The sequence below is a fragment of the Pantherophis guttatus genome, chromosome 3 (genome assembly GCF_059756535.1).
Source record: "Pantherophis guttatus breed Tessera chromosome 3, ASM5975653v1, whole genome shotgun sequence".
NCBI classification, from domain to species: domain Eukaryota; kingdom Metazoa; phylum Chordata; class Lepidosauria; order Squamata; family Colubridae; genus Pantherophis; species Pantherophis guttatus.
The window spans coordinates 172,124,285-172,152,070 of NC_142065.1; the positions used below are offsets into that span (position 1 = coordinate 172,124,285).

The window sequence follows — 27,786 nt, forward strand, 5'->3', positions numbered from 1 at the left end:
GTGAAATACATATAAATACACAAATAATATGTATGAATTTCAATGTGTAAGCATAGTATAGCAGTTGTCATTGTTCACATTTTAAGCCTTTAACATATTACTGAACTCTTGTTTTTTAATCATGCTCTTAATATAATGCGATTAAAGAATATGTTTTACTGACTACCTTTTGGCAATTCTTTTGAAGTTAATCTCAAATAATTCCTCCATTATATGCTTACGGTCCCTACAAAGAATTTCTGTCATCAGCTCCAATAATGTAGAATTCTGGGATAGTTCTAGTGCATCTAAAAGCTAAAATATAAAAGAATAATTGTACAGTTAAGAATTTCCATACACTAAAATGTATTCTTAGGCTTATCTACATAAATTCATTTTTTTTCTGGTATGTTTAATAAAACATTGATTGATTTGGATGGCCATCTCATTAGAACAATTCTGGGTGCCAACAGCCTTTAAAATTAAGATACAAACATAAATGCCTTTACAAATTAAGGAATTCAGAATGTTAAGGTTATGTCAATTATTATTATAATTTCTAAAAGTATAAAAATACTTAACAATTACACATGAAATTTAGGTAAGTTTTTAAATAGCAAAATCTTATTACAAATAAGATAATTTCTCTTTATAATACCGTAATATTGCATAGTCTATTTGTTCCTATAGTTTAGTTCATAGATTTGATTTCCTTGATGAGGGTGTGACATTGTCCAGATGAGGGTTATATCAGTCGGATCTGATGCTGGCTGAGTCATAACTTTTGACCACTCCCCTTGCTCCGCCCCTTTCATGCTCAGTTTAGACTCAGTCGGCCTGAGAGAAACATCTCCTACAGATCTGGCTATACAGCCCAGGTCTGTTCAATATCACAGAATTGTAAGTCTTTTTGACCACCTTTTTATTTCTCTAGTTTAAAATTGTTACTTCCCCTTTAAATTTTCCTAAGGTACCGGTCTACCAGGCTATATATATATATATTTTTTTTCCCCCCTTCTATTGTAGCCTGCCGGTTTTGCCTTGCTAGAGCGTCCTAAGCTGCCAGGCTTTGCTTTGCTCCTGGCGGCGGCCATTTTGAAAGCCCCATTTTAAAAGGGAACTTTTTTCCTTTTTCTTTTTCCTGTCTTTTTTGGGGGGGATTTTTTTTGATCTATCCCACCAACGATTGTTTAAGGGGCCCTAGACCACAATACCACCAACAATAATAGCGATTCCCTAATTTTAAGGGAAATCGCCAAATCGGGCCGCCGCCCACGCTACAGTGATCCCAAAACCGCTGATCAGCTGTAGAGCGGTTAATTGAAGCGCCGCGGCAATTTTAAAAGGAGTTTTTTGCCGCTTTGCCACCAACGAGTCTGCAAGTTTGGGGGGGGCAGCAAGCTTCTTCTTGCCTCTCCCTGTGGCATTTCCAGCCAGTATTTTTTATTTTTTCTCTTCGTGGCTGTGGGGGCGCTGTGGAGGTCCGTTTCTAGGCTTGACTAGACAGATACCTCCAGAGCAGAGTTTCCTCCTGCTCAAGTGTGACCTGGCAGCCATCGTGCTTAACGCCAGAGTCGTTGCCATCTCAAATTTCAACCACGTGGCGAAACTGAAACCAAAAGCTATTTCTCCAGTCGACATCGTGGTCGCAGTGAGTATACTAAAGATGGCAGATCGCTCTTCCCATGGGGAGGAAAATACTATGTACACTGGGAAGAAATCAACTTCCAAACGTAAGCACCTTTCTAAGCCTGAGGAGAAGGATTTAACAAAGAGGCATAAATCTCTAGAAAAGCAAGCTAGTGAAGTGCCTGCAACTGAGCCTGGTAAGGGGACCCCCCCCCATCTACCCCCCCTCCTCCCATTTCAACTGTTAGCCAGGCCTGGTCTTCGGAGGGAGAGGGTAATGTTCTTCAACAAGACCAAAGCAATTTGCAAAACCCCTTTGCAAGTCAATTAATGACCCCTGCAACTCCTGTATTTGGTGGGCATGCAGCTGCAGCTGCTTCAACAGGTGAATCCTCTATGCCTGTGCTAACCCCCGAAGATCCTTTAAAAAATGTGCCAGAAGGATTGAGAATTCTGATTGAACAGGCCATTGCTTCTAGAATGGCAGCCAATATTCATGGTCACCACTCTGGCTCTGCTATTTCAGAGCGATCTGCCCGTATTAGAATTTCTCCTGCAGTCAGTCTTACTGGCTCTCATTCTCCTGCAGCCTCCAGAGTTAGTGAAGCCTTTGTGTTTGAGGAAGAGAGACATTCTGACCTATCAGATGATGAGGGGATAATCCAAGATCAACCTGCCTTTACAGGATTATTTCCCCCCAATAAATTCAAGTCTTTATTGCATAAGGCTCGCTTAACAGCCGCCTTAAAGGAAGATGAATACTTTCAAGAGATGCAGGAGGCTCAAAAGGGTGGACTACAGGGACCTTTTTCTGAGCCCCCCCCTGAACTTTGTTATGTACCAACTCCACAACTGTTCATAGACGTGGTAAAGAAACAGTGGGCTGGGCCTGCAACTATGGCATCTGCACATGGTTCAGATAAGAAATATTATGCTGTTGCTCCAAAGTTTGCTCAACTCTTGCAAGTTCCACCTGTAGACAGTCCTGTAGCGGCCCTTTCCTCTTCTTCTTCATACGTAACTGGGGATACTTCTGAAGGTCTAAGGCCAGAAGACAAAAAGTTAGAATTTCTGTTTAAAAAGAACCATCAGGCCTCGGCATGGGCAATTCAATCAGCTTCATCAGCCTCATTTTTTAATAGAACTACCATCCTTTGGCTTCAACAGTTACAGGCAAGGGTACCCCCCAGTGAGGTTCGCCTTCATCAGGATATTAATAAAATCATTGCTGCCACTCAATTTTCGGCTGATGCAACCTTGAATTCAGCCAAATTTGCATCCAGAGCCTTAGCCTCTACAGTTTCAGCCCGCAGGATGCTCTGGCTTCGCCAATGGCCTGCTGACCTTAAGGCCAAATGGCGCTTGGCTGCAGCTCCATATTCTGCAAACAGACTATTTGGGGAATCACTTGACCCTCTTCTTGTAGAGACACGGGACAAGCGAAAAATTTTGCCCTCAACATACAAACGGGCTGAAGGAAGACCCTCTCCATATTACAGAAGGCCTTCCTTTCGTTCCTACCCCCAGGGAGGCCCCTCCAGGCAGGAATATCTTCAGGGATCCTGTCGATCCTCGGACCGTCAATATTTTCGGGACAGGAGCAGACAATTCCAGCCCAAACGGTCCTTTCGGGGTTCTGGTTTCCGCCAGTCCCGCAGTCGTAAGTGACTCACTACCAAATCCTCCAGTAGGGGGTTAGCCTGTCCCTCTTCGCGGACAGGTGGGAAAGGTCATCTTCAGACCTTTGGGTTCTTTCAGTTGTAAAATTCGGCCTCCCCCTGGAATTTCTCTCCAGGCCTCCAACCCGCTTTCTTCAATGTCCAACTTCCAAAAGCGAATCCAGACGTCAATTAATGAACCAAGCAGTTCAGCACCTACTACAGATTCACGCCATAGAGGAGGTCCCCCACGATCAATGGAAACAGGGGTATTATTCCATCCTGTTCGTAGTTCCAAAGCGGTCAGGGGGGTGGAGAGCCATTCTGGACTTAAAAAATCTCAACTCATACATAGTGTATCGCAGATTCAAAATGTGTTCACTAACCTCTATTCTTCAAGGGATTCGTCCCAACGATTTTCTAGTTTCCATAGACCTCATGGAGGCTTATCTTCACATTCCCATCCTGCCAAAGCATCGACAGTATCTCCGATTCAGCTATGCAGGAAAGCATTTTCAATACCGGGCTCTTCCCTTCGGACTGGCATCTGCACCAAGGGTCTTCACAAAGGTCCTGGCGGTGGTGGCGGCTCACCTGAGACAACAACCGGTAAGGATCCAGGCTTACCTGGACGATATTCTGATTCAGGCTCACTCTCAAGAGCAAGCCTTACACGACCTACACCTCACGATTCAAACCCTGAACAACCATGGGTTCTTGGTCAACTACAAAAAAAGTCAGTTAGTGCCAGTCACCAGGATCACCCATCTTGGCGCCATCATAGACGCAGCCCAGGGGACCGTCTACCTAACCTTGGAACGACGGTCAGACATCAGGGACCTAGTAGCTCTCATTCGCAGAACTCCATCAGTTCCATTGGCCACTCTATCCAAGCTCTTAGGCAAGATGGTCTCCTGCGTCCAGATTGTCCCATGGGCACACCTTCACGCTCGCCACTTGCAGTGGTTCCTGCTTCCTTTTCAAAAGAAACGCCAAGCTCACACCATGTTAACAGTCAAAGTTCCACTCTCAGTCAGGCGATCGCTAGGTTGGTGGACATCGCCTTCTCTCGACAAGGGGTGTCTCTTCATGACTCACGACCGACTTGTACTCACTACAGACGCCAGCCTTCACGGATGGGGGGCTCATCTTGCATCACACGTGGCTCAGGGCCGTTGGTCTGCATCAGACCTCGCCAACCCTATCAACTGGCTGGAGCTGAAGGCCATTCGTCTCGCTCTCACGCACTTTCACCGGTTCGTGCAACACCGTCATGTTCTGGTGTTGACAGACAATATGGCGGCGAAGGCACATGTCAACCGTCAAGGGGGCACCCACTCAAAGCGCCTCATGGAGGAATCATTTCGCCTGGGCAAGTGGGCAGAACAACACCTCCTCTCCATCAGAGCGGACCACATTGCGGGGTCGGAAAACACACAGGCGGATTTCCTGAGCAGGACAGAGGTGGACAACAGCGAGTGGCAGATTCACCCCGACATATTTCATCAGATTTGCAACAGGTTCGGCATCCCAGCCATAGATCTCTTCGCCACACACCTGAACAATCAGCTTCCTCGCTTCTTCTCGAGGTTCCCGACGCCAGGGGCGGAAGGGGTCAACGCTCTCCGTATCACCTGGCCGCCGGGTCTTCACTATGCCTTTCCACCGCTGCCTCTGATTCCGGCCCTGATTCGGAAGGTCATCGCCGACAGAGCAGAAATTATCCTCGTGGCTCCCCACTGGCCACGCCGTCCGTGGTTCGCAGACCTGGTCAGTCTCTCCACATTTCACCCTTGGAGGATTCCACCAGACGAGATTGTACTGCGTCAGGGGAACCTTCTTCATCCGGACCCTCAGTGGCTCCAACTGACTGCATGGCGCTTGAAGGGGCCCGTCTAAGGCAGGACAATTATTCAGATAGGGTGATTCACATTGTTCAAGCCTGCAGACGTAAATCCACAGTCAGACTCTACAATATCTCCTGGCTCGCCTTTTATAGGTGGTGCCGTTCCCGGCAGATAGATCCTGTTTCAGCCTCACCTGCCCAGATCTTGGAGTTCCTCAGAGATGGGTTTGACCGTGGTCTGGCCCATAGTACCCTTCGGAGACATGTGGCGGCTCTGTCTACGGCCTTGTCCAGTCCATCCGGCCGACCACTCACTCAGCACCCTGTGATAAAAAAGTTCCTGCGAGGAGCCAGGCTCTTGCGGCCCTCCTCGATTCATAGATACCCTACTTGGGATTTGCCCAAGGTCCTTAACGCTTTAACTGAGACTCCCTTTGAACCCCTCCGCACGGTTCACCTTCGCTTTCTCACCCTTAAGGTGGTTTTCCTTATAGCCATAACTTCAGCCCGTCGCATTTCGGAGCTGGCAGCCCTCTCAGTTAGGGAGGATCTCTGTGTTTTCCGGCCGGACACAGTTATTTTGAGATTGGACCCTTCCTTTATTCCCAAGGTTAATTCCCCCTTTCACAGGGCCCAAGAGGTTATTTTGCCCAATTTCTGTTCCCGGCCCTCTCATGCCTTGGAACGAAGGTGGCATACCTTAGATGTACGGAGGGCCCTAAAGATTTATATCAAAAGGACTGCTCCCTTCAGGAAGTCAGAGGCTTTGTTTGTTTCCTTTTTGCCAGGCTCCCTAGGGCTCAAAGTCTCTTCTGCCACAATTGGTAGATGGATCAGGGCTTGCATCGCCTCGGCATATCAGGCCCAGGCGATTCCTGTTCCCAATAGCATTACTGCCCACTCCACTAGGAGTGCTGCTACCTCAGCAGCTTGGGCAACTCAGGCCTCCCTTGAGGAGGTATGTAGGGCAGCCACCTGGTCTACCCCCTCGCCATTTATTCGTCATTACAAGATAGATACCTTTGCTTCTGCTGAAGCGTCATTTGGCAGGAGGGTTTTGCAGCAGGTGCATCGTGCGAGGGTCTCTCCAGGCCCTTCGACATCCCGCCCTTGAGACAGCCAAATCTTTGGTATGTCCCTCATCTGGACAATGTCACACCCTCATCAAGGAAATTGGGCATTGGTCTTACCTTAAATGCCAGATTTCTTGAGGGGGGTGACATTGTCCAGCCCCTCCCTCTGTCTCAGTGCCTGTACAGTTTATTGTTCTTGTTCAGTAGTTTTTTTCCAGTTGTCCCGTTGGACCGAATTACTTCCTCCTGATAACGGTGGTTCCTGTTGGAGATACTTCTGGTGGCCTTCCTTCGTCAAAACTGAGCATGAAAGGGGCGGAGCAAGGGGAGTGGTCAAAAGTTATGACTCAGCCAGCATCAGATCCGACTGATATAACCCTCATCTGGACAATGTCACCCCCCTCAAGAAATCTGGCATTTAAGGTAAGACCAATGCCCATTTGCTTTATATCAATTAGGACTTAAAATTAGTAATATGATAGAAATAAATCAACTGTGCAAAAAGTCATTCTAGATTTTTTTCACTTACTTTTTTTACGCAATCCACATAGTTATTGTACTTTAAAGTTCCCTTAGGAAACTCATCTGATGTCAAAGGGAAATTATATGCTACAAGTTGATCAAGTGCATGTTTAAGGCTACGAAGTCCTTCTCCAACAAGTTTAGTGAAGAATGGCAGAATAATAATTGCCTGACTCTGAAATATATACAATTTACAATGTGTCATTGTAGATCTGGTTAAATCTAAAATCTTATTGCCTTTTGAGAAACTTTGATAGAAAAAATGACGCACAACAAGATAAGAACAGTAAATTCTGGTCAGATTAAGATTTTTCAATTTTCACATTGAAATCTGAAAATGTTTTAAGCTTTAATTTTAACTCTGGTTAATTAACATTCTGAATAGCATTTGGACCAATGTAAACTGTAAACATTTAAGATTGAGAAAACAAAGTATAAAAGCAACAGGCTACACCATAATCTTTGCTCAGATGTAACAAACAATAATTTGTGAAGTCTAGTTGGCTTATACATTTGACCATTATCCATACAAACAAATCATAACCTGAAATGGTCTTGGCAACTTTAGCTTTAGTTAACTGTAGAGTTTGTTGTTTCTTCCAAAACTGGTTTCTTGTTTTTTAATTAAGTGCTAAGAAATGTAGATTACAAAGGAGAGCTGAAACTACTCTCATATGGTTAAGACAGACTCTTGTGGATATTTTTGTAGAAATCTTTAACCCTGTTAATTCTATTTAACAGTCAGAGGTTGTTCTCATTTTCTCCCCTGCTAACAACATTCTGTTCCCAAGTGAAGGGGAATATACATGTCTCAGGATAATGCTGCAGGATCCAATCTGGGTCGGTCACCGGGACCAGAGGTTTTGTCTTATGAGTTTTTGGACTCATGCAGGAGCCCAGGGAACTTCTAGCCAGTGTGGCTAGAGAGAAGTTCCCTGAAAAAGGGCTCCAACACAAGTCAAAAAGCTCAGAAGACAAAACCTCTGGTCCCAGTGACTGACCCAGATAGGATCCTGCAACATTCTCTTCAGTTTATCTACCAGCAACAGATTACATGGGGTTGGGTTTCATTTACTCAAAAAAAGTCCTCAATACAGATATCCACAGTAAATATATGAATATTTATCCTTAAATAGTGATACTGGCACAATTTTCATGAAGCATCCTCAGACTTAACTCAGAGTGGTTGAGAGTCAGGCAGCATTAAATAACGATAGTAATAATTCTCACTGCAGTTCAATGTTTCTAGCTAATCTGAATAAAGCTAAATGGCCACTCTATGCAACACATTCTTCATTTACACTAATAAGCATGCATAAGGCACTTGCCTTGAGATTTAAACCCAACTTCTGGTCCACAAGCAGACATGTGTATGTTTTAAAAACATGGGGAAATGCCTCATGATGAGTAAATGACACCGAAGAGTCGATCTTGAAAACATAAAAGAACTTATATTTTAAAATACACTTTAGAATAGTAAGCATTTCATTAAGGAAAGTTTACAGTATCCGTTTTATATTTCTATATACAATATATTTCTATACTTTTGTGTCATGTAGAGCTCTTAAGAACTGTCACATTAATTACATTAATAAATGCAAAAAAAAGCAGCATAATGCCTATTAAAATCAAAGCATTCTTTCAAAGATATAATTTTATTATTATTTAACTTCATATTAGTCCCAATTCTAAATATATGCAGACAAATAACAAACACTCTCAATTATACAATGAGGTTGGATACTATAAACCAAACTGACAGAAGATTTGAGTCATTTTAGTTCATAGTGCAGGAAAAGTTGGCAATTTCAATTGTGAATCATCCATCATATAAGTATAGTTAATATGGGGAGTAATGTTGCAATATTTATACAGGACCATATCCCATATATATTGAGATCCTTAGAAAGGCGGACTGAAGATCAACATGCTACAGCCATGATAATACAGCAACTTATACACAGATATGGGAATAAATATATTTAAATAAATAAATATACGTCTAATACTTCTGAACACACTGAACATTTTTACATTTCTAAGTACCCAGAATTCTCTCAAGGTAGCCTGATATAACTATAGTCTTACCTAAAAACACAAGTAATCTCAATTTTCAAGTGTCCTCAACCAGACCTCTACATTAGCCTTTATTATTAGGATGAAAGAGACCACTTTATCATGATTAGAAGTACAGCAAATCAAAAATTAAGGTGATGAATGGGATACTGCTTTTACCTTGTAACAGTATCTTGAAATGACATTACAACCGATTACAACATACTTACCTTTTTTTAAACCAAACATAGAAAAGGAAGAAACAAGGCTAAAATATTGGATAGCTGTAGAAATACCACCGACATTTAAAAATAATAATTATTCCAAAATCAAATTTGATATTATAACCCTAGAAAATTACCCAGAGGAGGCTGGGTAGATATATATGCGTGAATATATATATATATATGTTTACCTGCAGAACTTTAGCCAATAGCGTCAAAACAGACATTTTGCTCTCAGGAGAAGCATCTTTGGCCCACCAGTGATCAAGATGTCCCCAATTTTTTAAAATAGCAGCTACTAGTTTTATTCCTTGTTGTTTGCAAGTAGCACGGTCTTTAAAGCTTTGATCCAACATACCATTCAAAACTGTACTAACCTGCAGTATAGGATATTGAAAGTATACAATATTGACAGCATTTTAATTTAATTCAACTTTTATACTGTGGAACAGAGGCACAAAATGTACAAGGTAAGCAATTGGTAAGTACATTTTTAGAAGTTTCCCAAACGTTAGAAAGTGTACTTCTAAGAAACTAAGAATGTAAAATCAGAATGTTCTAGCCACTTTCAAAACATCCATTGCTTATAGAATAGTAACAAGAAGATCTAGTAGTAGATCTAAAAATAGAAGTGGTGTTTAAGGTAAAAGTAATAAAAGGCTAAAAAAATACTATTAAAAATAGTAACAAATGAAAAATAAATAATTCAACAGAAATAAAACCAACAAAGAACCAAAAAATAGAAGGATAGCTAAAATACAGTTATAGTTTCATTGTGAATTTTTGGGGAAATAAAACCTAAAAAAATAAATATGCTAGTATATTTTAAAGGAATATTTTAAAAATTTAAACGACATTTTAAAGGAAAAATCCACTACCATTTTGGGGCTATCTAAAGCTGATTTCATAAGCTCAAGTACAGCAATTTCCAGATTTTTCAACAACTCCCGGTTAATGATTTCTAAGAAGAGTCTGTAGAAATATTCTCCATGAGAAAAGTTGATAAGACTTTCTTGGGCTGCTCCAGACAATGGTACAGATAACATCAGTGTGTTCAACAAGAGGCTCACCAGCTCTGTGCACTAAGGGAAATAAATACAAAAGAATATTTTTTGTCATTTAATTTTTCCCATGTATCTTCTTAAGTCAAAAATCACAAATAGAAAATAATACAGAACACATCAGGATTTCCAAGGAGAACCATCTTTTGTATTTGAACAGAGGCAGATATCCTTTGGCGAGATAAGCAATAGTAGCCCAGAGTAATTGCTTTGTTTTTCTTACAAAATTCATCTCTACTGATACCTAAGCACTAATCTTACAGTGGTAGAGGTGAAAGCAGGCACCCAGGTGGCACATCTACAAATGTCTTCCATCAATTGTGCTGCTTTCTCTTTTTGGGATATTTAGGTTCACAGCAGGGGTGAAATCCAGCAGGTTCTGACAGGTTCTGGAGAACCGGTAGCGGACATTGTGAGTAGTTCGGAGAACCAACAAATACCACCTCTGGCTGGCCCCCGAGTGGGGTGGGAATGGAGATTTTGCAATATCCTTTTCCCAGGAGTGGGGAGGGAATGGGGATTTTGCAGTATCCTTTCCCTGCCATGCCCACCAAGCCATGCCCACCAAGCCACGCCCACAGAACTGGTAGTAAAAAAAATTGAATTTCATCACTAATTCAGAGTAGGGAGGTTATTCAGTGCTTCCAGGGGAACAAGATACTGATGACAGCATAGTAGGTTGCAACTGTCCAGCAAAGCAAGTTGCTTTTGGCAGCAGTAGCTACTTTGGAAAATCTACCAGCAAACTAATTCTTCACGTTTTTGCTGCTTTTGAGATTCTGTTTTTCTTTCCTTAATGAACTAAGCTTGGAAATAGGAAGGTAAAGAAGAAAAGGTGTCTTCTGCAGTTCAGGTGCAGAACTCCAGTATGGAAATTCTAAGGGAGTTCTGTATGTAGTTCGGCCTCTCTATGTCGAACAAAAGAACTCACTCTATCCAGAAGTGTGTGTGTGTGTGTGTGTGTGTGTGTGTGTGTGTGTGTGTGTATCTATATATATCACTACTGATCGCACTGTCCTATAGCTCTATGGGTAAAGGCAAACCCTAACCCTAACCCATGCCGATTTTTAATTAAAGTTATTTTATTTTGTCTTTATGTGATATAACATTAACTTGGGTGGTGGCTTATACAAGGGACAGAGATCAGCAACTGGAAAGTTTCTTAAATACATTTAAATTCCAAAGAAGAGACAGATACAGAGAAGACAGAAAAGAGACAGATGGCACCAACAAGGCCAAGGCCTTACCCGAACATCGAAAGCAAAAGCCAGATGCAGAAGTCCCTCAGCTAATTGTTTACTGCCGATGTCTAATGAAGGAAGGGACCTTCTTTCCTCTCCTGGTGCAATACTTTTGTACACTACTAACATGAGTTTAGAACCAGTTTCGAAATGTAGATCGCCACCCTTTGGGGAGAGAAAAATGTTAAAACATTTGACTAAAAACATATTTATAATTAAGCAATTAAATAAATGTCTTCTAAACGTCTGCTGCTCCGCAAGTGAGGATGCGTGTGCTCGCCAGCCATTTCTGTGGCCTGGTTGCAAACCCCTCACAGTTCATTAGTGGGCCGTGGCCCACAGGCAGGGTCTAAAGTTCTTACAGTCTTTCTCATTATTTTTTTTTAAAAAAACCTAGAGATTCTTCTTAAACTAAATAACTGAGGAAAAACAATGGCTTTCCTCCAACGCATTAAATCCCCCAAACTATTAAAAGAATGAGAACTGCATCATTTAGATGCCCCTAAAAGAGCGATACATATACAATACTTGGTAAGTGATGAATGCCTAATGTTCAGCGACTAACAAACATGTTACATTGGCATGATAGACATATGAACTCCCATTTATATCAATACATATATTTTTACCTTAGATTGCAAGGTACAGTGCAATACACCAGCCTTGTGAAGCTGTCTGCAGGCAGAAAGAATGGATACATATCTAACGTGATCCAGCCGGGCTTCTGGATTGTACAAATCAACAGTGCAAAGTTCTTCAATGCTAACAAATAGAAATGAATAAATTACAATTGTATAACAGACTCACTAAATGTTACCCTAAAAATTATTTGCATTTTTAAACAGTGATATTAGAATACTGAATCAAAAATGTCTTACCTTTTCATGGTTATTATTTCTTTGATACTATTCTCTAAAGATTCATTATAGGGAGAGTTCATCAAAGCTTTTACTAGCCTCACGCAAATACTTGGGAGATTTTCCATAACTTGTACATCAGCTATATTAAAGCCTACGCTTTTTGGGTCACAAATGGTTTTCACAAGAAGTTTTATTAGATTCTCATTAAGCAGCTCTTTCTCAAGCAGCTAGAAATGGTAAGATAAAAATGAGATAGACAAGTACTTTTAATTTGAAATGTTTATAATTTGCATTTAACATTTACCCTTAAATATACGACCTCTGTGTGCATCCCCCTGAAATAATAATTTTGTTCAATCTACATTTTATTTATATACAATTTTTTTCAAAAGTTAAAGGATTTAATTAGATGGTATTATGTAAGCTATGTATGTTTATAGATGAACAACTGGATCAAATTTTCAAGAACACCTATGAGATTTATTGAAGGTAACCGAGAGGAAACAGTTCTGCTATACTCTGACAGTCACTGCATCTAGTGGGCATACTTTCAACAAATTGTTCATAATATCATCATCTTCATATAGGGAAAATATATTTCTCTGGGTTGTATTAAACAACATGGAGCTGTTTAATCAGTATATTAATTCAGCTCATTTGGTACAGTGTCATAAAAATTGCAACAGGCATTTATCTGAATTAAATTTGTCAGAAGGCAGCACACAAAGGCAATGTTGGATATAAAGACATTTTTAAAATTACACAATTCTCTTTCATTATTTTAACTCCACCTAAACTATATCACAAATGTATCTTAAACCTATCTTATATGCCAACTGTGTCACTCTTAAATCAGGAAGTCTTACTCACTCATGCCTTGGCTACCTTTCATCTAGATTACTGCAACATGCTCTATATGAGGCTTTAAGGTATATGCAGTCTAAGATTCGGCACTACAGGTAGCTATGGGTACATCTCAATGTCATACAGGTAGTTATGGTACATCTTGACACCATGCAACATCACTACTTTACAAAACTACACTGATTGCATTTGGACTTCAAAGTACAATTCAAGATGCTGGACCTTTTGGCACAGGATCTAGATCTTGCAAGATTGTCTGTATCCAATTACTGCTACTGGTCTCATAAGATCTGATAGAGTTGATATGTTCCAATTCCATTACTTAAGTATCATCTAGTAGAACCCAGGAGACATGCCTTCTCTATCATCATGTCCACGCTGTGGAATAACAGTACCAGTAGATCTGCATGTCTTGGCCCTCCCTGCCTTTTTAAAGGCCTTTAAACCATTTTTTTCTCCAGCATTGGGGCACATGGGTCTTGTGATCTAGATTCTTTATTACTGTTGAGTTGCCTTTGGAATACTGTCCTATATGTCTTATAATTTTTTATTCTGTTACTGCTTTGATTATACATCACCGTTAGTCATGTTGATCTTATATAGAATAGAGTAGAATAACAGAGTTGGAAGGGACCTTGGAGGTCTTCTAGTCCAACCCCCTGCTTAGGCAGGAAACCCTACACTACACATATAACTTGACTAAATAAAATAAATCGCAATTTCTAAAAATAATTTGTCCCAAAGTCAGAAAATAGTGTGCCAGTGTATGCATTTCTTAAGACCCTTTAAGTGCAAAAAGTGCAAATAGCAAACTTGCTTAAAGCAGTGAAGCCAAACCTACCTTCCAGAAATGTTGCTGGTGAGTCTCCAAAATCATGCTGCCAAAAACCATAATCCGAACTATAATTGTACATTTGCTATAATTGTATTCTTCTCTTTCTTGTGGAGTCAACAACGTATCACCTTTGGATGCACTGCTAAAACATTGTTCTGCACCAGATATATTGTACAAGGCAATTTTACCAAGGAAGAACTCCAGTGATTTTAAAAATGAAGACCCTGTGTTTGTAGCTTTAAACAAATATTTAAAAAATGTTAAAAATACATCCATCACAATTTTTTATTCCAAAATTCACAAGAACTTCCAAAAATCATTTATACCAACATACTATATATTATTTTTAAAAAGTAGGCCTTTGTGATGGCCAGCACCAAAGAATGACCTTATTAAGAAGAAAAAATACAATTGGAAAGTTCTTTGATGATAAGACTGAAGTACTTTTTGGCAAAGTAAAGCATAAAAAGGAGAGTGAGATCTTCTATAATGCAAATCTACCTCAGTGCAAGATTCCCCATTGGCACTTGCCAATCGGTCTGGTGGAACAGTGTTCCTAAATGAAGGGGTTAGGACTCTGGACTTTCTGTATATTGGTTAAAAGATTATAAAAATTCTATCAAAAATAACTTATTTGCAATTAAACATGAACTTCAACATGAACCATTTTCACATCTGTAGTTATATAATTTCTTCTAATGGATTTGGGATGATAATCACAGTGCAAACTGATTAGGTCATCATCTACCTACCTAAGATCTCATTTGGTTTTATCATTCCCTGTTCAATAAAGGTATTGTAACAGTCTAAGGCAGCTAGAAGCATATCCATCCATTGTACAACAGCTCGCAAACTAAAGTTCCCTTGCAACTCATAGAGGGTTGGATGAGCTAAGATTCCAGAGACATTTTCACCCTCACATCCTCCTCCTTCAAATTTCTTTATCAGAAAATAGATTCCTTCTTTCCGGAGAACATCACCCAACCATGAAAATGGAGATGGGTTTCCTGTTAGAGAAGCAAACAGATCCTGGATAAATTTGTTGCAATTCAATTCCAAGTTTACATTTTTTTTAAAAAAACACCCCCCAAAAATATTTTTATTATAAAAATGGAGGGAAACTATAAAAACTATTTCCAAAAATGGATCCATTTTTAAATAAAGCCTGGATTGATAGAGAAATTGATAAAGAATATTCTCTGCTACCCTTAGACAGTCTATAAAATGAATAGAGCTAATTATTCCAAGGATTTGATTTTGGGGGGGATGATAATACAATTTTAAAATTATTATAAAAAACGATAGTAACATTTTTATGCTACTTTGATTTGGCAAAAGCCAATTTATTAAACTATAGAACATGTCCTACCAATATAAATAAAATGTAAGTAACCTAATGGTATGCAGAATGCAACATTACAACTGGTCCACATACTTTCAAAATGTATTTATGTGAGGCAGTAGTGAAATCTAAAATTTGTTACTACCAGTTCTGTGGGTGTGGCTTGGTGGGGGGGGGGAAATGTGACTGGGTGGGCGTGGCCAATTTTTTTTTTACTTTTAAAACCATTTTTTACATGTAAAACCATGTTAAAAAATGCTTTCAAAAGGCTCTGACGATCCCAGCTGAGTTGCCTGCCGATCAGGCAACTCAGCTGGGATCGTCAGAGCTTGGATCATCAGAGCCATTTAAAAGAAAAAAACTTTTTTTCTTTTAAATGGCTCTGACGATACAAGCTGAGTTGCCTGATCGGCAGGCAATTCAGCTGGGATCGTCAGAGCTTGGCTCGTCAGAGGCATTTAAAAGAAAAAAAGCCTCTGATGATCGCACGGCTCAGCTGGGCATGGGGGGGGCAGGGGCAGGGATTTTTGCTACCGGTTCTCCGAACTGCCCGTCGCCATCGCTACCTACTCGCCCAAGCCGGTCCAAACTGGGAGCATTTCACCCCTGATGTGAAGAAAGTAAAATAAATTGCTCGGCTTCCAAAAGGGACATTTTTCAAAAGGAATTTCCAATTTGCAACACAGTGCAAAAGTTAGTATATCATGATAGCAATAGACTATTTACACATGTTGTAATATACATACCTGGCAATAAGACAACAAATTCAAATAACAGTTCCATGACTTTGTGCCGGCACTCAGTTTGGGGTTGTCCACACTGTCTTAAAAGCCACATGACAACATCCTCTAAACAAATAGATCTAGATGGAAATCCCCTACAGGAATGAATTAAAACGTAAGTCTGAAATTATCAAGCAGTTGTCTGCTCTGCTTTTGCATTTATATATAAATGTAAGATTTCAAATGCTCTACCAATAAGAGAATCAACAGATTCATATGCATTAAAAGTTTATACTGTAGTCAGATTTTTGCCATGCCTTGTATTTTAATCTCAAATACTAAATATTATACTTAATATTAAAATATTAATTTCTCCTCCTGACTGCAAAATAAATTAATAATTAGTAACTTTCTTTATTCCCCTATACCACATCAGTTCAAACAAGAGTTTCATCTTTTATATTTGTGACAGAATTGTACTATGCTGCATGTAACTTGGATATATTTAAACTAGATACATTCAATCTGTATGCAAAAGTCTGGATACAGAGGTTTATCCAGGTCAATTAAACTGGATGCCCACCTTAGTTGCAAGTAAATTTAGGGAACAAATTCAGAGTTTATAGAATGCTGAAATATATTGTTAGATTATAATAGTGTTCCCTCAGAAGAAAAATTACTGAAACTAATAACTAAGTGCTATGTAATGATGTTCCCTCTGAATTGATAAAGTAATTAATACTAACCGCGGCAATCTCCGAGTACTTTTTATGTTCAAAGTAGATGCTTTATGCTTAATAATACGCTTGAGGTGATCAATAGCATCACAGCATTGTTGAATTGTACCTATTTTCAAATCAAGAAAAAGTAATATTGTGATTGCTTCCAAGTAAAATTTTGAACAGATATGACCCTTAGTTGGTTTTGCAATGATAAAATACACATTACTTAAATTACTCTCTAGCTTTGCTGATACTGTATAAGGACTGTTAAAAATTTTTTATTCTCTGCTAAGTCGGGAACCTTTAAGGTTTTCTGAGAATAAGAAACAAAACTATAGATAATATCTCTTCCGTGTGCTCTGTCTGAGAAGGTAATCTGAAATCTGATAGTGAACACATTTCCGGTTGAAAATTGGATTCAGTCTATGTTTAATCCACAAAGTGGTAACATCTAGCCTAATTTTTAATAGTTCTCATTTTTCCCCGTTTTGGAGAACAGAAAACCCTGAATATGCCTCACTTAGTTTGATTGTTTGTAATAAAAGTCTTACATAGTAAAATCTTGAAAACCTGGCTATGTACTCAGTTCTGGGTCTGAGTACATCAATGGCTGTGTTTCTTGGATTTACTGTTAGTTGATCAATCATGATTAATGATTTATTTATTTTGAGAATGTTTTGTTTTAATTGTTTTATATTTTTAGAATTGTAATAAATAAATTACTAAAATGTAATGCTTAAAAGAACATAATACTGAAATAATTAACATAAAATATGAACCATACATAAAAGTATTTCAAGTCTATTTTTTAAAAAAGCATTCTTTCCAAAATTGTCTGTCAACACATTTCTATAATATAATTTCACAGAAACATTCTAACTGCTCAACACAGAAACATTTCATTAGAAAACTATTAAAATATTTAGTTTTTAAAGAATTCTGAAACAACCAAATGTAAACCTAATCCAACAAAAGCTGTCAATATCACCTAAAGACTTCTCATCTCCATGTGTCAAGGCCAGACTTTCTAGATATACAACCAATGCTTCAAAAACAAACTGGTCCACCAGAGCATTCTCTTCTCTATGAAACGAAGGGGAAACAAATTAAGCTTATTAGGTGAGAACTATTTACAGCTAATGCAGTGTAAAAAATGGTAACTTTATTGTCTCAGATGGTTCAAAAATGTTTAGCACAGAGGCAAATAATAACAATTTGATCTCTTCCGGAATAAACATGAGTTATTAACTGGATTCTACTAAACATGACACCACAGCTGTGACACCCAATGCCAATTATGCCAAACAATCCAGATTTTAATAACTATTAATACAGCAAAACTGTTGCAAAAATTAATAGATTGAAGTATTTTATTTCAAGAGCCTTGGTGGCACAGCAGACTAAAGTGCTGTTAAGTAGCACCAGCTGTCTGCAATTACTGCAAGTTCAAATCTCACCAGGCTCAAGGTTGAGCCTGGTGAGAGGCTCAACCTTCCATCCTTCCGAGGTAGGTAAAATGAGGACCCATATTGTGGGGCAATAAGCTGACTTTGTATAAAAAAGAACACCGCTTAGGGGGGGCCAAAAGCCCAACTAAGCAGGTATATACAAAAAGTATGAAGGCTATTGCTTAACGTATTGTAAGCCACCCTGAGTCTCCGGAGAAGGGCAGCATATAAATCAAACCAATAAATAAATAAATAAATAAATAAATAAATAAATAAATAAATAAATAAATAAATATTTATTTGATTTTGAATTCAAATCTATTGCACCCAATATCATAAAAGGTTGTGGCAATGTTTATCCTCATCAGATTTACAACTACTTAATATCCCACAAGTAACAACTTCTAATAGTATTTTAAAGTACATTTGATAGAAACTGCACAAATATTTGTACATCACTGTATTGTTTGATTCAGCAATTAATTTATTCACTGCTCACCTAAACTCTCGGTAAATGTTGTTGAAAGCAAGGGCAGCTCCTAGCCGTTTGAAAGCATTTGGATGGAGAGCAAGGCTGTACAGCCTCTTAAAAAGAGATTTGGTGTTCACTGGACTTTTCTCTTGCTGCTGTGGAGTTGTTTGCTTAATGGACCATTTCAAAAATTCATGGACACACTGACCACAAAAGTCTCTCAAAGTACTGTCTACAGGATCCACTATCCCATCCTGAAACAGAGAACAAGCTAGATTCACTATGTTTCAGAGTTATGCAATTTATGCTACACAAAATGAAACGGTAAGTAATTTATATATGGCATTTTTAGGCTATCCAAATAATTACAAATAGTAATGACAGCAAAAATTGGCTATTTAACCTTTTCAAGTAAACTGCTCCAAGACAAAATTTTGGCTAAATAATAGTGGATTTTGTTTTAAATAGAAAAATAGGATTCTCTAGTTGGTTAAAATCACTTAATTAAATTCTATTAAAAAATAAACATATAAACATAAAATAAACACAGCAGCATGAGGCCCATATTGCAATGGTCGAAAATAAGACAATAGTAGTTGGGCAAATTGTCAACCGCTGTATAAGAAATTGAAAATTAATTGAGAAAATCTTAAAACTTAGACTGGTAAGTTACAATTTGACAGAAATCTTTATAATTTATCTTACTCAACAATCACCTACCAAAATTGCTTCCAGTAGCGTCACAGTGTCTTGGCTTTCAAACTTTTTATTGTTTGTGAACCAATGAATTAATTCCATTACTAAAGTGCCATAGAGTTGTCTTGTAACCTAAAAAAAAATGAAAGATTGGTTTATTCTGCATTTTAGATTTATAATTATACTGTAGAAAATTTCTCACAAAACAATCCCAATGTTTGTCAGACCTTTTAGAAACACATACTCACTTGATTTCATACAGCTTGAACTCTTTATTATATTTTACTAAATATTAAGTGCTATGTAATGATTTGTATTAGTTCCCTTTTGAAATGACTATTGAAACATACATGTATGTATGCTTAAATTCAGAAAACTGACAAACTGGGCTTCCTGTTTGCTGCTGGCCGCCGCCAGACGTTCCTTTGGGATCGTCAGCTTCCACTGCCTGTCAGAGCCGCCTTCACAACGGAACGGCGGCTCGAAAAAACTCCGTTCCCATGAGGAAACGGAGATAGAGCCGGCAGGGGTGGGTAGAACTCTCTGCAGAGTCCCAAAAGTTTTTCTTTTACTTTTGGGATGGAGCGGATGAGATGCCCCATATCCCCAGCCGCTGCTCCGGGCTTTGGGAGACCTCTGCTAATGCAGAGCCAGGCGTCAAAAGCAAGCCTGCGAATTTGACAGATTACTCAAAGAAAATGTGAGCTGGACCTGTAATACTGAAGCGCAAGTATTTTACTTATCTTTTAAAAATTACTTAGGAGAATAGAGGAAGAGAAAGAGGAAAAAAGTTTCTTTTTAAAATGGCGTCTGCCGCGGCTGGAGAAGAGTTTGAGAGGGAAAGTTCTTCCGTTTTTTATTATTACAATGTAGCGGAATAAATACCACTGGCTACATTTGTAGACAAAACTCCGCTCCTGTTTTTGTTTTTCTCTTTTTCCCCTGGAGGCATTGTTGCTGGCTGGAAGTCTTTTGTCTTGTTTTTTTTTTTTTTCTTCTAACAAAGCCTGCTTAGGCGGAAACATGGCACTGAGGCTTGTGAAGTCAGACAAACAAATAGGTGGGGGGGATTCCCCCACTAAGAATTTAAAGGAACAAGTTTTAACTCTTCAGTCCCAGAAACCTGATTTTAATATAATAGAATTTCTCTTAGAGGAGATTGAAAGAAGGGATGAGATTGTGAATCAGCAACTTGAAAAATTTAAGCAGGAAACTAAGGAATTGGTGAAATCCAAGTTTGACTTTTTGCAGCAAAAAATTTTAAAAGTGTCAGAATTCATGATTCGGTTGGATACAAATACTAATTTACTAGAGTTAAAAATGGATGAAATTCAAGATAAATTGGACAATAGAATTCAAAAAATTGAAAATGATTTGTTAAATATTCAGGATTATAGTTCAGAAGAAAAATTTAAAATGGATGCTGACCAAAAGTCTGGTAATGTAGAAAATCTGCAACAGAGGATTGAAAAAGAGGTTCTAAAGATACAATATAATTTCACAGAATATGCAATAAGACTTAGAGGTTTGCAGGAAAATAACAGAGATGACTTAAGGAAAATATCTTCTGAATTTCTAGCTGGGATTTTAAAGATTCAACCTGAGGAAGTGTTTTGTAGGATTGACAGAGCTTATCGAATAAACTCCTGGACTGCCAAGCAAAGGCAATTGCCTAGAGATGTGGTAATCTATTTTTCAGATAAAGAAATTAGGAATAAAATTGTGCAAAATTCCTTCAATTCTAATTTGCAATTGTATGGAAGAAAGATTTGGATTTACAAGGAACTCCCACCTAAGATATTAATGGAAAGGAAGAAATTTGGCTTTCTGGTGTCTGAGTTAAAAAGGAGAAATATTCAATTCCGGTGGGACGTCCCAGTTGGTATTATATTGAGATATCAAGGAGAAAGATACCAGTTAAATACTGTTGAAAGAGCGGAAGAATTTTATCAAAATAGGTTGAAAATGAATTTAACGTCTTCAGATATAATACAGGATAAGCAGAAGGAGCTGGAACTAAAGACAGAGACTGTACCAGATAAATTGCCTTTGGATTTATCGGATACCCCAGCTGGATTATCTACAAATTTGAGAGAAGTGCCATCTGATTTTAATGTGATGACTTATCAAGGCAAGGACAAGCATGGAAACCAATTAGAGGATAGACAAGGGATAAAAAAGAAATGCGAGACACAAAAAATTAGGATGGAAGTCAAACCCACAAAAAGAAAACAAAAAAAGAAATAGGTTGTACAAAAATAGAAATTTCTAACCCAAGCAACAGTGAAGCCAGTGATTTTAAAATATGAATGATTATGTGAAAACATAGAGGAGGCGACATATTGGTCAATATTATCCTGAGGATAGTGGCAGATCTCTGCATTGCCGTAATTTTGGGACATGGAAAGAGCCTCAAATTGATGGTTTTGAATTATCTACTTTGAAACTTCTTTTTGTGTTGATAAATATATTATAATTATCTTGAATTATAAGGCAAGAGAATCACATTGGGACATGCAGAAGATCGGGTTGTTACCCAATACGATGATGGAAATTAATAATCCTGATGAAACCCACAATTATTTTTATATGGAATATAATTATAATGTCACTCGGGTGGTTGTTTTTACTTTTATATATATAAGAAGATGTTTACTACTGATGGGGGCAGATATGATTGGAGATCTTGAATAAACTGTTGCATCAGCAAGCTATGTTACCCTATTATGGATGTTGGTTTTAACAATCCAGTGGAAAGACTTCAAGAAGATATTATATGGACTATAAATTTAAAGTTATTGTCTTTTCTTTTTTTATTTAGATATAATGGAATATATATATATATATATATTTTAAGTAGTGTGGGCAGTGAATTAAAGATATCAAGAATTGTTGTGTATGGTAAATTTGTAAGACAGTGGGTGAATAAGCTAGCTACAGACTGATTAGTTTAAGAAAAGGGATTTTTAAGTGATACATTTAGGGGAGTGGAGGAAATGGATAGAGTGGAATAAATGTTAAATTAGATTTTATGGGGAGCCCGCTTTGAAATGTTATTAAAGTAGGACTTATCGTATAGTTTTAAAGTGGAAGGTGGTTTTGAATTGTTGCAATAATGTATAGATATAAAACACTATTATGCTAAATTAGAAGTTATTTTATAATAGTTATAGTATAATGTGTTTGTTTGTTTTTTGTTTTTTTTCTCTTCTTCTTTTCTGAAATGTATGGATAAAGGGGGATTTATAATACTTTTAGTAAGTAAAGGTCAGTATTTTGAGGAGGGAGTAAGTAATCTGTTATGAATTAGGGTTTTTTTTTTGTTACGAAGAAGTCACAGGGGGGGAAGGGTGGGGAGGGGGGGTTAGGGAGGGGGGGAGGGGGGGGAAAAAGGGGGAAAAATTTGTATTTGAAAACCTTTTCAATAAAAAAAAAAAAAAAAAAAAAGAAAACTGACGAACTGATATGTCTGAAGTACAATTACTGACTACAAATCTATACATACTGTGATAAGGGGAAATGTGATCTTGTATAGGCAATCCCAAAAGAAAACAACAGATGAATATATAAAAATGAGGTTTTATTAAACTGGAGATTCACTTGCTTATAGCTCTCAAGTAATCACAGATTTCAATCAAACAACCTTCTTTGCCTCTACGAACTTGTAGTAGGAATCCTTATAGTATGCAGAACATAAACGAACTCAAGGGAGCAAATAAATGCAGTCAAATGTTTGGAGAGAACAGGAAGGCATTCACAAATAAATTAAAAAAAATATGAACAGTTAAAAAAAGACTAGGGAGAGATTATTTGCTTAACATGGTATTCTCAAATTTTTTCTAACATATTTTTATTTCCTTTTTAGAACTTTTCCAAGAAGTGAGGATCTGTTTTTTGGAGGAGAGGGGGAGTTAATCAACTGAGAGTTTAACAGAGATTAACAGTAACAGAATTGAAAGAACCTTGGAGGTCATCTAGTCCAACCCCCTGCTCACGCAGGAGACCTGTACTAGGGATTTGAACCATTGAACTGCCAACCTTTATGTTTGACAGAAAGACAGTGTCTTAGCCACTGAGCCACCTAGTCAGGCTTGATTTGATCTAACAGGAATTGACTGACCAAACTGGCTCTCATTTTTCTAATAGGTATTTAGTAGTCCATTATTAAATTAATTCAGAAACACTGAGTTAACCTATACATTGACTGGACTGATGACTGGTTTTTTAATTTTAAACTATTTTCCTCCTCTTTAGTTTCATTGGCTTCCATGATGTAACAGACAAAACAGTAAGTTTTCCTGTGGGAGAGGCAGTAAGACCAAAGATGAAATCTAAAATCATTGGAAATCCTCTCATAAGTTTTTGGGGTTTTTTTAACATCAAAATCCAATCTCACTCTGAAGCAGTAAAATGAAATTTACTTGCCTGGTCCACATCACAAGCAAGTCGAAGCAGTACAGGAAACATACGTTTATACAAATTAAACATTGGTGGGCAATTCTCGTGTCCTTCAGGTATTTGAGCAGCTTTTCCCAGCATGAACATAACGATGCTATGCAACAGCTCACAAGCTGCAACCTGAAAAATGTGAGTACTGATCAGCTACTAGATTGAACTGTTCCAAATTATTTTATCAGTATGAATTATTCAGCACATTCTATTTGATAAAAATACAATTTAATGTGAAAGAATGTTATGTTACAACTCTAAATCTTTAATATGCCTTTAAAACATACAAGCAATATATGGGCAGGGATTAATATTTCCCCAAATAATTAACATCTTTATCCTGCAATTAGAAAGCTGGGGTGAGTAATGCTTACACTGTTGGACATGTACAGGGAGAATCAAGTTCTACTTTCTCTTTGCAATGGAATTCATTGGAGCATTCTGGACCAGTTTCTGTCGGCCCAACCTATCCCACAGAGGTGCTACTGTAAGCATAAAAGTGAGGCAGACTTCTATGTATATCACCTTGAAGTCTCTGAGAAAAGGCAGGATATAAATGCAATAGCAATAGCACCTAGGCTTATATACCGCTTCATAGTGCTTTACAGCACTTTCTAAGCGATTTACAGAGTCAGTATATTGCCCCCAATAATCAATAAGTAAATAATGTCACTGTATTCAAAGATCTTCAGAGTTTATACTTTTGGAATATTTTTTTGTATCGTTCATATCTAGATTACTTTTAATGATGAACCATAGCCCCAATCCAGAAAAAAATAGTTCAACGGGAAAAGAATAGAACAAAAATATTCAGCCTAATACCTTAGTTTGTCTGTCGCTAGCACAAAGAGCCAATTCAGTGACCCGAGGCAAAAATAAATCCAAGTATATAATAGGCTTCATATCAGCAAATGGAACTGCAAAATTCAGACGCTTCTCTATATCCCAGGATACAAATTTCTTCATCTTTTCCTCTGCAGAAGCAGCTGTAACATTTAGAAAAGAATATCTGACTAAAAATCTAAGTACAGAAGGGCTAATACTTGAGTATGTACAACATACACTCTGGGCAGCTTTCAAACAGTTAAAAGCAATATAAAAGTGCAAAACCAGTGCAACAATTTAAAAACAAGAAAAAAATATAAAAGCATGTAAATAAAATTGCTACCTGTAATTAAATGCCGATTGATTTGTCCTCCCAAAGTTCCAAGAAGGCGTACAACTCTAGTTCTTACTGCTTCTAAAGATGGGTCTTCCTCCTAAACCATAACAACAGTATAATGATAATGTGAACAGTTTAAAAGGTGTAAAATCAGGCAACAGAGACACAAATTGGGAACACCGGTCAGGACAATATTACAGTAATAGAGTCATAAATAACCAAAGCATATACCACTGCTGCAACAGTTTCCTGTGTCAGAAACCCCTGAATCCTACAAATATTCCTGGAACATTTTAAATTTATTTATCAAATTTATAAAGTTTTCAACAGAAATGGTTGTATAAAATTGACTTTGTGTAAAGTGTTTTTCAAAACAAAAATCAGAAAAGATACTCTGTTCTAATTTTATAAATCTTCAATATTTCATAACCAAACTTTGTCAGAAAGTTCTTTAATGTTGTAAATTTTGAAGCCTTTTAAGAACATGCTATCCTTTGATTTTGGTAGAATGGAATATTTATTGATTCTAGATATTGCAAGATCATACCAGCATGTAGAGTTTTATTTGTATGAGATTTTAGCCTGCCTGAGGATAAGATATTCTGTAATAAACCATACATAGTGTTTTTATTACTACCAATGAAATCTAATGTGAGACACTGACTGTTTACTGACAAATTTTAAGCTTTAATATGTAAATTCTATTCAAGGCTTATTTACATAATAAACAAAATTAGCTTTTATTGAAATAATAAAACCACCTATCACTTTTCCAAATAAAAAGCTAGAATTTTAGAAAGGTAGGAAAAATCTTTACCAATTCAAGATTCTTTGATTTTTTGAGATGCTGAATAACTACTTTGTTCATTCCTTTCTGGATGGCTTTGGAAAGTTTCTTCACTTCCAAATTATTCTGAGATTCACCTATTTTAAAATACAAAACTGAAAATTTAATATGCAACCATAAAATAAAAATCTTAAGACAAGATCTGTAGTTATGATTTTTCAAAAAACTAAAGTCCCCCAAATGCAGCAGAAATGACTGACTACGTACACCTTCCATCAATGCTATTATAAACTGCCACGAAGTAGTCCTATAAAAATCAGGAAGTTGAATTACAGTCCTTTATACCTCAGACATTATTCACTCTAAGACTATTTAGTAATACATGAATTATGCTAAAAACATCTTCATATTCCTAGATCTACTGCTGTAAATAAATAGGATGTATATTTATTATTTTTACCTGCTGATGCAGAAGTTTTCAAATAACCATCAAGGCAAGGCACAATGTCTTTGTAGTAAGGCTGAATAGTGTATCTAGGAATGTGGGTTGACCAGTCCTCCAGTGCGTCCAGTGCCATATCAGCCATTGGAGTGTAGCTGAGACCCAGTTTAAAGGCATTCTGTAGTTTGTGCATAATGACAAGGAGATATATAAGAATTTTGGAGATATAAAACATCCACATTGTCCTGAAGTTATCTTTGACCATACAATGGACTATTTTCTTAACTATTGCTACAAATATTTAAAATGTTAAGATTGTTAACGAGACTTGCTCCTGGAATAAGGTACTGTTAAACCACAGAATTAAATAGAGGTGATAAAACTACATCATCACATGTAACAGACATACAAATTTATCATTCACATTTTGGACTTTCTCACTGGTTTGCTCACTGTTGTGATGGTAATATAAAGAGGACTGCAGTCCTGCCTGCGTATTATTGAAGTATCATGAAAAAATATTTTGTATAAGTGAAATGAAGAAAAGAATACCAACAAAATTACAAATATAATTTTTTTTCATTATTCGATCACCACATTAACCCACCTGTAAAGCAGGAATGTATGCTTTGATATCAAGCATAATGATGTTATATGGAAGAGAAAGCACAAAAGTCAGACAGGACGCCAATAATTCATCTTTGTACTGCTTCATTTTTGCAGTTACCTGAGGTAAGAAAAATTTTAATGGAAATAACATAGGGTGTTACCTGAACAAATGAATTAATAAATGTAAAAAATAATTCACTGTACCTCAAAAAAAGCAACAATATTCTTTTAAAATAAGCCCACAAGTGTCCTTTTAACTAAAATGAACAGTTCATGGATTTAAAGTAAGAAAAAATATAAATGAAAATATGATAAGTTAGAATTCTTTGCCTTTTTCATCCCTGCAAACACTACTAGCACAGTTCAAAGAATAATATAAATAACCTCTTTTCCAAATTTGGAAAATAATGCAAAACAGGAACTCTTCTCTGGATCTTCAAGACATTTTTTCGTACTCTCTGGACTGACACCCTAGCAAAAGACAAAATAGGATTAACTGTACAGATTTTATTAGTCTTGTGTTTTATGTTTTCAAAGAACCTTTTGGATAATGTAAAAATATTAGATAATTCCATGTACCAAGCAAAAGTGTCAAAAATTACTGCAATATCTTTGTATATCATTTCCTTTGAAGACTGTTTGGAAGTTGGAATTGGTTTAGAATACAATTAATTGTTTTTAAAATTTTGCTAATTTTTAAATGAATTGCACTGGCCAATGATTTCTTTCTGCGCATAACTCAAATACTAATGCCCTAAGAAAACGTATAGCAAGTATATCAAAGGTCACATTTGCTCACATATACAGTGGTACCTTCAAGTCTCTGAAAAACATATAAGACTGATTAAGACTGAGCAGGGCTTCAATGAAAGGCAAGGTCTTCTTAATTTTGATGTCTTTTCTATAAAGGGAGCATTTGTCAATTTCAGCAGGCTTAAAATTTAAATTAATCTTTTTTAAAAGTTTAAGCTATAAGTTTTTCAGGCTGAGAAACATGTTATAAGTAGTAAACCTGTACTACAAGGCATGCACACAATAGCTACCTCAAGACTTTCGCATCTCAATGAAAAATACTGCTATATATTTAA

The 27,786-nt window shown here is 37.3% G+C and overlaps 1 protein-coding gene across 1 annotated transcript in view; it reads right to left on the reverse strand.

Moving 5' to 3' along the window:
* The window catches only part of PRKDC (protein kinase, DNA-activated, catalytic subunit), a 109,805-nt gene that overhangs the window by 59,480 nt on the left and 22,539 nt on the right, over window positions 1-27,786 (reverse strand). The window contains exons 19-40 of the mRNA XM_034429731.3: window positions 27,083-27,169; window positions 26,697-26,816; window positions 26,108-26,267; window positions 25,678-25,784; window positions 24,867-24,957; window positions 24,521-24,684; window positions 23,675-23,827; window positions 19,274-19,381; window positions 18,581-18,807; window positions 17,622-17,716; window positions 16,658-16,757; window positions 15,936-16,066; window positions 14,600-14,854; window positions 13,854-14,083; window positions 12,167-12,375; window positions 11,918-12,050; window positions 11,295-11,453; window positions 9,865-10,068; window positions 9,178-9,363; window positions 8,036-8,137; window positions 6,715-6,882; window positions 167-294 (exon numbers count right to left, since the gene is read on the reverse strand). Coding sequence (XP_034285622.2) covers window positions 167-294; window positions 6,715-6,882; window positions 8,036-8,137; window positions 9,178-9,363; window positions 9,865-10,068; window positions 11,295-11,453; window positions 11,918-12,050; window positions 12,167-12,375; window positions 13,854-14,083; window positions 14,600-14,854; window positions 15,936-16,066; window positions 16,658-16,757; window positions 17,622-17,716; window positions 18,581-18,807; window positions 19,274-19,381; window positions 23,675-23,827; window positions 24,521-24,684; window positions 24,867-24,957; window positions 25,678-25,784; window positions 26,108-26,267; window positions 26,697-26,816; window positions 27,083-27,169 — 3,317 coding nt within the window. The remainder of the gene's footprint in view (window positions 1-166; window positions 295-6,714; window positions 6,883-8,035; window positions 8,138-9,177; window positions 9,364-9,864; window positions 10,069-11,294; window positions 11,454-11,917; window positions 12,051-12,166; window positions 12,376-13,853; window positions 14,084-14,599; window positions 14,855-15,935; window positions 16,067-16,657; window positions 16,758-17,621; window positions 17,717-18,580; window positions 18,808-19,273; window positions 19,382-23,674; window positions 23,828-24,520; window positions 24,685-24,866; window positions 24,958-25,677; window positions 25,785-26,107; window positions 26,268-26,696; window positions 26,817-27,082; window positions 27,170-27,786) is intronic.